The 13759-nt window shown below is 39.8% G+C and overlaps 1 protein-coding gene across 3 annotated transcripts in view; it reads left to right on the top strand.

Annotated features, from left to right (window-relative positions):
• Positions 1 to 13759, top strand: part of LOC126462149 (zinc finger protein 808-like) — a 158067-nt gene that overhangs the window by 23111 nt on the left and 121197 nt on the right. For all 3 annotated transcript variants that reach the window (XR_007585953.1, XM_050096052.1, XM_050096053.1), the window contains one exon: positions 13314 to 13478. Coding sequence is in view for 2 of the 3 variants with exons in the window: in XM_050096052.1 (XP_049952009.1) it covers positions 13314 to 13478 (165 nt within the window). In the remaining variant the exon portion in view is untranslated. The remainder of the gene's footprint in view (positions 1 to 13313; positions 13479 to 13759) is intronic.

The following is a 13759-nucleotide window of genomic DNA, read 5'->3' on the forward strand; positions in this document are numbered from 1 at the left end:
TCAGAACTGTTGACAGAGATCTGAAATTTTTCTGATTACTGAACCAGAATCATAATATATAGACAAAGAACTAGTTATTATTTTTTTTAAATTTATGTTCAATTTTTTTCTTAAATCTGCTTTTGCTTCTGTAAGTAAAAAACCATTATAGATAGAAAGTTTTGGTGGTTCAGCAGGAGCAGTATACTAACAAGGGAACCTCCCCATCGCACCCCCCTCAGATTTAGTTATAAGTTGGCACAGTGGATAGGCCTTGAAAAACTGAACACAGATCAACTGAGAAAACAGGAAGAAGTTGTGTAGAACTGTGAAAAAATAAGCAAAATATACAAACTGAGTAGTTCAAGGGAAGATAAGCAACAATAAAGACAATAGGAACGCAGGAGCGCCGTGGTCTCGTGGTAACGTGAGCAGCTGCGTAACGAAAGGTCCTAGGTTCAAATCTTCCATCGGGTGTAAATTTTAATTTTTTATTTTCCGTTTATGTGACAAACTCTTATGTTTTCATCACTTTTTTGGGAGTGATTATCACATCCACAAGAAAACTTAAATCGGGCAAGGTAGAAGAATCTTTTTACCCATTCGCCAAGTGTACAAGTTAGGTGGGTCGACAACATATTCCTGTCATGTGACGCACATGCCGTCACCAGTGTCGTATAGAATATATCAGATGTGTTTTCCTGTGGAGGAATCGGTTGACCTATGACCTTACGATCAAATGTTTTCTGTTCCCATTGGAGAGGCACGTCCTTTCGTCTACTAATCGCACGGTTTTGCGGTGCGGTCGCAAAACACAGACACTAAACTTATTACAGTGAACAGAGATATCAATGAATGAACGGACAGATAATAACTATGCAAAAATAAAGTAAGTAAAATTTTCAGTCGAGGGAAGACTTGAACCAAGGATCTCTCGTGCAGCAGCTGCTCACGGGACCACGGCGCTTCTAAGCACACTTTTTCCATGATGTTGCTTATGTGGCGCATGGACTACTCAGTTTGTATATTTTGCTTATTTTTTCACAGTTCCACACAACTTCTTCCTGTTTTCTCAATTGATCTGTGTTCAGTTTATCAAGGCCTATCCACTGTGCCAACTTATAACTAAATCTGAGGGGGGTGCGATGGGGAGGTTCCCTTGTAAGAGGTAACATAGTGTAAAATTAGATATACTTGTCTTTAATAATTCATGAGGTAATGGGCCAAACTTAAAAAAAGGTAATTTTCAGGAAATCAAGGCTAAACTTTTCATTTGATATTAACTCGCATGTGGAGGCATGCCAGCTCCTAGAATCAGCCATGCCCATAATCATCATCATCTGGATTCTGTTCTTGATCATCCTGCAAACCTAAAAGCTACTTTCTTTTCCTGCCTCTTGCTGCTTTAGTCATTTCCTCTGCTGCACCCTGGGCTTTCATTATCCTAAACCAATCCATTTGCTGGAAGGCTTGCAGTGTGTTGGCTCCAGGAGTGATACCAAATTGCAATCTAGTACCTTAATTCTTCTCTTATTACCATCATTAAATATTATCACAGCATCACAAAAACCCAAACATAGTTTTCATTCGTACAAAGACATTGTTTGGTATGCGGGTCCAAATGGCATTATTGAAAGATTCATTTGAGTTTTGCGTTCGACCATAGACACATTTGGAAATGAGGTCAGGATGAGCTACCACTTTGTATATTGGTTTAATAGCTTCCATCACTGCAGATGTTATGATATACTTTGGTGGATCTGATTGGTGGATTTGTCAAGTTTAGATTTGCACATAATATTTGAACTGTAGTCAGTCCTTTACGTAACCACCTCATTCGATACAAGAATCTTAACATTGCTCTCAAATAAATCATTCATGCACTTTTGAGAAGTCCAAAATGAAGTAAAGTGCCTGCAAACTTTGCACTGAATAACAAGTTTGTTAGCAAGTCTAGTCCTTGCAGATGTGTCCTCACAGATGTTAATTTGCCCACCACAAACCTTAGATGAGACAGCATCTTGTAAAACTTATCCTCACACACACACACACACACACACACACAAATTGAATAAAGCAACGTAAATTATTTACATGACCTTCTTTGTGAATAAAGAAATCCGCCTAGTTTTCAAGTTTTTTCTTCGAAGTACTAGTGGGCGTGTTCTTATCATGTCTCTGTGATTCAGATGTATGTTGATTTCCATGGAAACATTGCTTCTTAAAACAACCATTTCTTTTCATCATGTTGAAAAGAGGTATAAGAACGTGTAATAATGCACCAAACCACCGTAGTGACAGTTCAAAACCTATAAAACACTACATCCTTAAAGTAACTCCACAAAATGCGTGTGCAATATCACAATTTCTGTTTATACACTGCATCCAACATCGTAGCACAAACATTAACATGAATTCGAGGATTAAACAGCTGAGAACCACAGCCTTCTAGAGTGAATAGTTCCGGAGGTAGAGATACTTACGGAAGTCAGTGCAGAATGGCCTGATTTTTCTACACAGGCACTTATTTGAGAAAGATCAAAATTATTAAGCGATAATAATCAGAAAATGTCACTCTTTGACCAATTTCGCCATATGTACTCCCCTTAAATTATTTACATTCTGGCAGAAGTTCCCTTGCCACATTTAGTGAACACACAGCATTTTATGGTTCCATTTGCCACAGGGTTGAAGTAGTTATATGTCCTTAATTTGGAAATTATGCTCTTAGTATTTATGGCTTGCTGCACACTTCAGTTTGCAGTGCAATCAACCTATCATTTTGTTCTCCAGCTCTTGAGGGCTCAAAGCAGTGAGAAGTATAAGTAGACCAGCAGTGTAGTAACCACTTGCAGTGTGTTATTTCTGTTCACTTGTTGGAACAGCCACCCGAATAGATAGAACCAAGATGGATCCTTTGAGTACTAAACAGTGTAGAGAACAACATGGTTCATATCAGCAACTCGATTCACTAAATCTCTGAGCTATCGGTGTCATCCTGCCCCTCTCTGGGCTCAATTAATTGCTAGCAGTTCAAATGTATGGCAAAAAATGGCACCCTTTAGGGGAAATGGTTGTAGGTGATAAGAAGGATCACCTTGTGCACTCATTGTATATGCTAGGGAGCCTCATTCTTCCAGCAGCCATGCAAGCAAGGTCCAACCAGCTGCGTTTTATAATGTACATTTTAAGGAATCGTGCCTGTCATCTGTATTTGGAAGTCATATTGGGATCATTCTGACTGGCAGAGAAAGTAGAGACTATACCTGCCTTGCTTGTGGAATTTGAACATAACTCACAATTTGTAACATTGTCCCCAGAAATGATAAGAGATCCATCTGCCACAGGGTTGAAATTGTTATATGTCCTTAATCTGGAAAATTATCCTCTTAAAGTAGATAACTAGGATAAATAGGCAGTAGGGTGCTATCTCAAGGGAGGACTCAAAACATTTAGCTTTGTGCAGGTGTGTGTGTGTGTGTGTGTGTGTGTGTGTGTGTGTGTGTGTGTGTGTGTGTGTAGAGAAACTGAGGCTCAGGTTTAGATACGTACCCAATAGAATAGCACACAATGGGAAAGCACTGCATGGTTTACGCTATCTGTAAAGAGATGAGTTTTGCTTAATACAAGGTGGATTCCATAAGTAATGCAACCAATTTTTTTCCTAACAATATGATACACCACAGTGTGTTCTAACCTAATGGACTAGGTGGAGAATGGTGTTAGCGTCACAGTGCATCTGGTCTCAGTTGCCTCTTAAGCTGCTGGAGAGTCTGGACATGTGTTCCTGTGAACCCTATTTTGAGATTATGTAAAACAGTGCAATAGATTGAAGCAGTTGTGCGCTATCAGATTTTGTGCTAAACTTGGGAAGTCCGTCACTGAAACATTTCCAATAATTCAGGAGGCCTTTGGGAATGATTGCTTGTCCAAATTACAAGTTCTCCACTGGCAAGGAGGGCCATGGGGAGGTCACTGCTGAAGCCCGCAGTGGACGTCCATCAGCCTCCTGAATCAATGAAAGTATGAGCTGAGTGCATGATTATTTGATTTCTGACCTATGGTCAAGCCTTCAGTGATGGCAGAAACTCTAAACACAATGAAACCAACTGCTTATCGCTGTGAAACCAAAGGTTTGAACATGAAAAGAGTGTGTGCCAAGGTGGTTCCAAAAGTGCTGACCCACAAACAAAAGGACATGAGAGTGCTCCAGTGCCAATAACTCTTGTAAATGTGTGAAAATTGTCGTAATTTTTTAAATTCAGTTATCATCGGTGATGAGTCATGAATTCTTGATTGCGACCCGGAAATAAAAAGACACAAGTTCAGATTGACACACCCCATCACCACCCCACTCCAAGAAGGCATGCATATGCAAGTCCAGAATCAAAACCATGCTCAGTGTCCTTTTTTGACATCATAGGTGGTGTCCACCATGAATTCATAGCTACTGGGATTACTGTGAAAGCAACTTGCTACTTGGAGTGCTCAGAAGTCTGAAAAGGATTGTTATTGCTGAAGCAATGTCAGATAAGATAGTAAGCTGAATCATGACAATGTCCCAGCCACTGTGTCTTCGTTGTCAATGATTTTGGCCAGGATCCGCACCTTACTGCTTTCTCACCTTCCCTACAGTCCTGATCTGACTCCCCTAGGAGATTCCTTGCATAAAAGGAGGCCTGAAAAAACAACATTGGGACATGATTGAATACATCCAGGCTCGTTTTCATTGGCTCTAAAGGACATCCCAGAGAAGGTCTTCCAAGAGTCTTTCCAGGCCTTGAAACACCACATCCAGAAGTGTATTGATGCAGGATGGTGCTCTTTCAGAAATTTTTGACTAATTGTATGACTTTGTTCAATAAATTATTTTTTTAATGAATTTCATTGCATTACTTATGGAACCCACTCTGTATGTGTAAAACAAAGTGTAAGACCGTAGACATGAAGGTGCTGAATAAAATGCATTTGACTGTCAAGAGAGAAACATGTGAAACCTTCAATGACCATTGTAGCATAGTCTTATCAAAAAATCTCTCATGCAACCCAGAGAAATTTGGTCTTGTGCAAAGGCTGGCAGTGGCATCGAAGTTACTGCCCAGCACTTACGAGCGATGCAGAACCTAAAATTTAGGGCAACAGAGATAAATCTGAAGTGCTGAACTCTGTTGTAAAATGTTCCTTTTTTTAAGGGAAGTCCAGCTGCACTGCTCCAGTTTAATTCTTGCACCACTGCAAAGATGAATTGCACAAAAATTAGTATTAGTGGTGTTGAGAGATTGCTGAAATTGAGCAAAGCTATAAGGCTCAATGGAACTACTGTCTACAGAATTTGTAATTGAGTTAGCCCATTCTCTTAACTATACATGCCATGCCCATTAGTCAGAAGAAGGTATAGATCACACCCCTCTACAAGAGGGCGATCTCCAAAATGACCACCCAATATAATTGACATCCTTCTGTTGAGTATAAGAACATGTTGAATTAAATGTAATGACCTACCTTGAAAAGTATCCGTTTCCACCCGATCCCACACGATTGTGCGGGTTCGGTTTTTATTTTTTTACGACAAACTGAATCTCTTGCCTTGCTTCCAACTGACCTGCAACGATCGTGCAGGTTGTGCGCTATGCATTTCTCATGTTTATGTTGTCATTTGGCGCCAACAGATTGCAGCACATGTTGTTTAAGTTGATCGAGAAATGAGCATTATGCCAGCGCCTGGTTAGTAGCTCATAATTAAGTTAAATTGAATTGTTTCGGTGATTTGCTGGATCTGGTTATTTGTAATTGTGTGTACGTTTTGATATTGACGATTATTAGTAACTTCATATCTTTGTACAGTAATTGTGCATTAAATTTGTACTAGCACGATTGTGCGTGTTAGTTGTTGACTGCGTAACTTCATCATCGAATGGGTGTTTTTGATTGTCTCATTGGCCTCCCTATATTACTGCTTTTCATACAGTTTTGAATGGGGAAGTTTTTATGGACATTCCCGTTATGGCCGGCCAGTGTGGCCGTGCGGTTCTAGGCGCTTCACTCTGGAATCGCCGGGAGGACGACGGTTCAATCCCGCGTCCGGCCATCCTGATTTAGGTTTTCCGTGATTTCCCTAAATCACTCCAGGCAAATGCTGGGATGGTTCCTCTGAAAGGGCACGGCCGACTTCCTTCCCAATCCTTCCCTAATCCGATGAGACCGATGACCACGCTGTCTGGTCTCCTTCCCCAAACCAACCAACCAACCAATCTGGAACCGCGTGACTGCTACGGTTGCAGGTTCAAATCCTGCCTCGGGCATGTATATGTGTGATGTCCTTAGGTTAGTTAGGTTTAAGTAGTTCTAAGTTCTAGGGGACTGATGACCATAGATGTTAAGTCCCATAGTGCTCAGAGCCATTTGAACCATTCCAATTATGGTATGCAGGTTTATCAGGATTCGGATTTGAGTGGCATTTTGTGAGATGAAGACAACGAGTTTGTTCCTTCTCCTTCAAATATTCAGCAGGCAGACGAGTCGTCTGATGATGATTTGAGTGCCGAAGAAGTTCCTGAAGAGTGCAGGAGTTCACACAGTGTCACAGAAGGTGTCAGACCACTGCTTTTCAGAGACCAAATTTTGTTCCAAACTTTCATCCACCAAACATTAATTGTTGAGGTCGGTGACAAAGAGGTGCGATCTGAGTTACCTATTTCGTGTATTATTCCCATTTTCTTACTAAAATATCTTCTTTTTTAATTCTAGAGTCCATCACCAATTGGAACTCCGGCTGAATATTTCTGTCAATATTTCAGTGAAAAGTTTTTTGAAGAGGCAGCGAAATATACAAATACGTATAGTGTTGCAAAGACGAGGAAATTCCTAGGGACTACAGCTCATGAAGTGAAGGTGTTCTTTGGGATAAATTTAGTGATAGGGTGCATAAGGTATCCTAGGCTACTCATGTACTGGAAGAAATCTATTTCTTTATCAGATATTAGTGACACTATGTCTAGAGACCTGTTCCTTGCACTCAGGAATAATGTGCACTTTGTTGATACTATAAAACCACCTGAAGAGGCTTAAACAAATAGACTGTGGAAAGTTCAGACAGTGATCGACACAGTAAGAAGAAGATGTCACAGTTTGCCTCGTAGCTTTAACTACTACAGTATTGATGATGAGCAAATGATCCCTTTTACTGGGTGTTGCAAACTGAAACAATATGTTAAAGGAAAACCAAGGCCTGTAGGTCTTAAAAACTTTTATCATGACCTCAGCATCAGGTATAGTGTTGGATTTTGAAATTTATCAGGTGGCTACTACACCTCTGGGTGATAAGTCATTAGGACTAGGCCCTTCTGTTATTTTATGACTAACACAGACTCTCCCACAAGGAAGTTTTGTTTATTTTGATAGGTACTTTACCACAATTCCTCCCTTAGCAAAGCTTAAGGAGAAAGGAATTGATGCTACTGGCACAATAATGGTAAACAGAATTAAGAATGTTAATTTGAAAGAGGGAAGAATGAAAACAGGAGAGTGTCTTTCATATGTTAGAGCAGATGAAGCTGTAGTAATTACTGAGTGGCAGGACAGTCAGAGGGTCGTGATAGCATCCACTTGTGCTGGTATTGAGCCAAAATGTAAAGTTCAAAGGTGGTGTAAGAAGGAGGGTCACTATCTTGATGTAGATTGCCCTTTTGTAATTCAGCAATACAATGCCAATATGGGTGGCGTTAGACATTCATGACCAGCAGGTTGAGTGTTACCAAACGTGGTTCAGAACCAGAAAATGGAAACTCAAGTGCTTGCTGCATTTCATAGACCTTTCAGTGGTCAACTGCTGGTTTCTCTACAGAGAGCACTGTCGTGAAAACCAGACTGCCAGAAAGAACATTATGCATTTATTGAAATTTAGAATGTCTGTAGCTGAGGCTCTTCTGTCATGTCCAGACAGAAAGAAGAAAGCTGAAGAGTCTGAAACACCGTTAGATGATACGTTAAGTACCTCCACAAAGGCAGAAGTTTACAAACCCCATCCGAAACCAGGTTTTGTCACCACGAACATGTCAGTATGAGCGCTGCAGTTCCAGAACAAAGACAAAGTGCATAAAATGCAATCAGTACTTATGTCTTGCAAAAGGAAAGGATTGTTTCAAATTATTTCACGAAAAGTGAAGCAGTCTGAACCATGACTTTGTGTTACAAACTATATAAAAAAAATTTATTATTAATTTTTTTGCCACAGAATATGATTTGTAATCTATGTAACATTTTTTGTAATAACTAATAAATAAAAGTAATGAAAGAATAATTTTTGATTCATAATTGTTCCCCAGGTAAACTTATAATATCAAACAAACAGCAGGAAGTCGGAGAAGAATTTAGGTGAAATAAAACCTGACCCTCACGATTGTGCTAGTTGTTTTCCTGCTGCAATTTTTATGGAAGAGTTTTTTTATTATTTTCACAGTGTCTATGATGCCCAAGTGTACAGAGAATTCAACTCTACTCACCATTTTCAAAAAAAAGGTGTTCAGGGTGGAAAGGGGTATGACGTCCTCCATGCAAAACAGCATGTATTCTGTAATGTAATGCAAACTTTTCTCAGATGATATTCTGGAAACAGTGGATCAAGACAATCAGGTAGATGCTGTATGTCTTGACTTCAGAGAAGCTTTTGATTTAGTACCACATTAATTAATGTTTATTAATTAGAGTATGACCATAGGGGGTATCAAATGAAATTTATGATTGGGGTTGAGGGATATCTTGGTAGGGAGGATGGAACATGTTGTCTTACGTGGAGTCATTGACAGATGTAAAAATAGCTTCAGGGGTGCCATAGTGAAGTGTGTTAGGATCCTTGCTGCTCATTTTGTTTATTAACAAACTGGCCAGCAATATGATGCAGTTACCTGTAATGAAGTACGATCTGAATAATGCTGTGTAAATGTACAGGAAGATCTCGATAATAATTCAGCGAAGTGCGAAGGTTGCAACTTGCAGTAAATTTTCAGTTAGGTAAAATGTGCACTAGGGTAATGGAAAAAAACATAGTGTCCTGTGACTACAATATCAAGGAGACCATTGGATTGGAATTGGTCAACTCATACAAATATCTTGGAGTAACAGTTTGTCGGTTATGAAATGAAACGATCACGTAATCTCAGATGTAAGAAAATAGGTGGTAGACTCTGGTTCATTGGTAGGATACTGAGAAAATAAGATTAGTTTACAAATAAATTGCTTGCAAAAAAGAAACCTGGCAGCCCTTCCTTTGTGAAACATGTGCAAGCGGGACCAACTGGAGACATTGATCATATACAGATACTGGCAGTATGAATGGTCACAGGTCTGTTCAACCCATGGGAAAGCATAATGGAAATGGTGAAGAAACCTGAATTGGCAGACATTTAAAGATAGACGTTAATTATCCCATCAAAACCTATTTATAAAGTTTCAAGAACTTGTATTAGTGAGAATCTGTGAATGTGTTACAGCATCATATGTAACATTTCTATAGGTACTGTGAAGATAAGAGTAGATCAGTGCAGAGAGAGACATTTAAGCAATTTTCTGTCCATGCTCCATATATGACTTGAACAAGAAGAGACCCTAATATAGGGTGCAGTGAGAACGTGATGCAGTTCACAGTGGTTTGTTGAGTATTTATATACTTGTAGATATTATGACTTATTGCCTTTTTTGTGAAGAAGATATCTTAGTGTTGACATCCATCCTTTGCAAGTTGCTCCTCTTCTCACATTTTATTTATATTACGTCCCTGTTCAGTGACTGCTTTCTCATTTGCATATTTAAAGAGTACTGCATTGTGCCCATCATCCCCGTGAACTTAATTAATCTTAGAGTTATTTATGCTGCTCCCAACCTACTGCACAGTAGGTTCTTCTGAGTCTGAATTTGGTTATTTCTGATTGTTGTTGAATATCTCAGGTAGTGTTTTTACAGTGTAGGAGCACTTGCGCGAATGTTCTTGGTCAGTATCTGAATGTTTTCCACCTCAACATATGCTACCTTTCTTTCCTTGTTCTTAGGGTTAAGGTTTGGGGGACCAAATCTGCTGAAGTTAATTTTGAATTTTCTGTAAAAGTTTATGTTGATATTCTAAAATTTTCTGACTTTACCAAGTTGAGCATTGGAATCTCGAAGATGTATGATAATAGTTTTGTCTGGAACACTTTACAGCAGCTCTTTTGGTGTGGTAACATTTCTAACTTCCCTTGGGCTGTTGTGTTAGTCACTTGGTGGGGGCATTTGCATTGTTTGCTCCTCTAAAGGAGACTGTGAAGAGTCTACAGTTCTTGGAACTACAGTCAGTAATAGCTCCGGATTTGTTTATGGATTATAGAAGCATATTCTCACTTGTATTTTCATATTCTTTGCTTGGCTTTCCTGCCAAAATCCAATACTTTCCTGAATTAAAAGCTATTTCATCCGTATGCCTGGTCTCTTACAATGCTATTGTAATGATATGCTGTTTGCTCAGGGTGTCTATAAGGTATTTCAGTTTTCCATTTTTGGCGAGTAATGTAATGTTGACAGTAGCAGAGTATGACATTTGTATGTGGGAATGCCCCAGAATCTGTTAGCTCACTGCAGTTCTATGACAGCTTTGGACTGTTTACTGTTGTAGGGCGCAATTAACCAACTTTGCACCATGCTGAATCAGTTAATATCTGTTGGAGGCCAAACAAGGGTGTTGGCAGGATTTCAGTCGAAGTAGTTAGTCCCAGAAGTGGCTCAAGATATGTTCTGTTTACTCTTGTGTGGCATCTCTAGATGCCCCTCTCACCTCTTCCTTTACACTGGCTTGAGACTGGCAACAGCGCTGCCGGGCTACTTAGTCAAACCAGTAGCACTGCAAACAAAGCTTCATAAAGATAAATATTTGTACAAGTATTGAATTAATAGGTTTAAATACTGTGTGTGTGAATGAGAGAGAGTGATTGATGGCACATCAGATTTAGACAAGGTTTTTAGTTTATTGATATATAGTTTCTATGTTTGAAACAATAGCAGAGAAGGAAAGTTGCTACTCACCATATAGCGGAGATGCTGAGTCGCGATAGGCGCAACAAAAAGATTCACACAATTAAAGCTTTCAGCCATTAAGACCTTTGTCAGCAGTACACACACACACACTCACACACACACACACACACACACACACACACACACACACACACAAACACAACCTGCACACATGTGTGCAGTCTCAGAGAGCTGAAACCACACTGTGAACTGCAGCACCAGTGCATGATGGGAGTGGCGACTGGGTGGGGGTAAGGAGGAGGCTGGGGCGGGGAGGGGGAGGGATAGTATGGTGGGAGTGGTGGACAGTCAAGTGTTGCAGTTTAGATGGAGGGCAGGAGAGAAGGTGCGGAGGGGGGAGAGGGTAAGTAGTAGAATAGAGAAATAAAAAGAAATCAAAAGACTGGGTGTGGCAGTGAAATGACGGCTGTGTAGCGCTGGAATGGGAACAGGGAGGAGGCTGGATGGGTGAGGACAGTGATTAACGAAGATTGAGGCCAGGAAGGTTACGGGAGCGTAGGATGTATTGCAGGGAAAGTCCCCACTGCGCAATTCAGAAAAGCTGGTGTTGGTGGGAAGGATCCATATGGCACAGGCTGTGAAGCAGTTATTGAGATGAGGGATATCATGTTTGGCAGCGTGCTCAGCAGTTTGTTGGTGGCCGTTCATGCAGACAGACAGCTCATTGGTTTTCATGCCTACATAGAATGCAGCACAGTGGTTGCAGCTTAGCTTGTAAATCACATGACTGGTTTCACAGGTAGCCCTGCCTTTGATGGGATAGGTGATGTTAGTGACCGAACTGGAGTAGGTGGTGGTAGGAGGATGTATGGGACAGGTCTTACATTTAGACCTATTACAGGGGTATGAGCCATGAGGTAAGGGATTGGGAGCAGGGATTGTGTAAGGATGGACGAGCATATTGTGTAGGTTCGGTGGACGGCGGAATACCACGGTAGGAGGGGTGGGAAGGATATAGTTGGTCATGGAGACGAGGAAGGAGGTTGTTGGATTGGAATCCATAGGGCGTCTGGAAAGGTAGTGTTTGATAGCCGTAAGGCCGTGGGCATTAGGAATGTTAGTGTACAGGGAGGTGACATCAATAGTGACGAGCAGGGCACCATGTGGTAAAGGGACAGGGACTGTGGAGAGTCGGTTGAGGAAATGGTTGGTATCTTTTATATAGGGGGATAGGTTCTGGGTAATAGGTTGAAGGTGGTGGAAATGGAAATCATGCTAATAGCCACACTGCTTAGTACAAAATTGCTATGACTTTTGATGGAAATGCATCAAAAATATTTTTAGTGATATTAAGACGAGAAAACAAATTAGATGCTAAATGTTATGCTCAACTTACTTTTAGAGGGGCTAAAGTGTGCAAAATGCTCACATTTACAAAAAAAGTAGCACGTCTGTTAATTCTTTCAAACAGTGGAAATAGGTTGTTCGACACATTCTTTCTGTCACTTTAGGTAATTGCTTGTTATGTTAACAGGAGTATTACATTAATGACTAGTGTTTGACAGTATATAGCGTGTCCAGACTTGTCATATATCAGTTCATTTAAAAATAAACTGCCATTTCGTTTATTCTTCCCAGTAAACCAAAAATCTACTATGTAATGCCCAAGTAGTTAATCTTAAGAAGTGGATTTGAAAACTGAGAATACTTATTGACATTAGCTGTAAATTTTATTAGTGACACACACAAATTTGTGCCAGAGCGGAACTCTCAACATAGAAGTCCTACTTTTCACGAACGGTGACCTTTACCATTTCAGCCACCCGTACACATCTTCTTGACCCATCCAAATGTCTATATGCATGTCATGTTGTCCATATACCCTATGCTTGCACTTTTCACTCCCCCACGTGAAGACAGATTTTTTTTTTTTTTTAATTTTTGTTACTAGCCCATTTAGGCATATATACCAATTTTGGGGGGGGGGGGGGGTGCTGTGTTCCTTCAGACATGCATGCATTGTGCGTTATAAGGTAATTTACAAACACTGTATAAACACAGACATTGTGTAAATCATGTAGTTAATGAGACACAGGGGACTAAATGTACAGGGCAAATAAAATTGAATTTAAATTCATCAGCATAGCTGCAGTTAACATAATTGCATATCCACTGATAAATATTTTATATTGGAGTTAATTAGTCATAAGCAAAAAGAAATAAACTATTAAAATGATATGGGGAAAAAAAGAGCTTGCAGAATTGTGTATAGTTTAGCACTGTATTTATGATATTAATCCTCTTTCTTTCCTCTTGTTTCTTGATTAATACAGGAAACTACAATAAAGCAGGAGCCCCCGGATGATTATGGGAATGACGATGATGATATTTTGGAAGACGAGGAAGAAGAGGAGGAAGAGGAGGATGATAGCATGACTGAACTCGTTGATGATGCTGAGAGTGTTTCTTCCTGTGAAGATGATAGAAGAATGTATTCAGTAAGAGCCTTTGTAACAGTTTTGCTTAGAGAAGTATTGTACATACTACTATTATTTTTCCATTGTGCCTGTTGCTCATAAGTGTTGTGTGCTATAATATTACAGATGAAGTTACAGAACACTTATGAAATAATCTATTTTTCTTTACACATAAATTAAGTAAATAATCACAATCACATTTAGAGAGCTGTTGTTAAGGAGGTAGGCAAAATTGCAAAGTTGATTTTGTTGAATTTTTTTGCTATAAAATTTATTTAAAATAATCAGTGGAAGTCAAATGA

The sequence above is a fragment of the Schistocerca serialis genome, chromosome 1, assembly GCF_023864345.2.
Source record: "Schistocerca serialis cubense isolate TAMUIC-IGC-003099 chromosome 1, iqSchSeri2.2, whole genome shotgun sequence".
In the NCBI taxonomy this organism is placed as follows: domain Eukaryota; kingdom Metazoa; phylum Arthropoda; class Insecta; order Orthoptera; family Acrididae; genus Schistocerca; species Schistocerca serialis.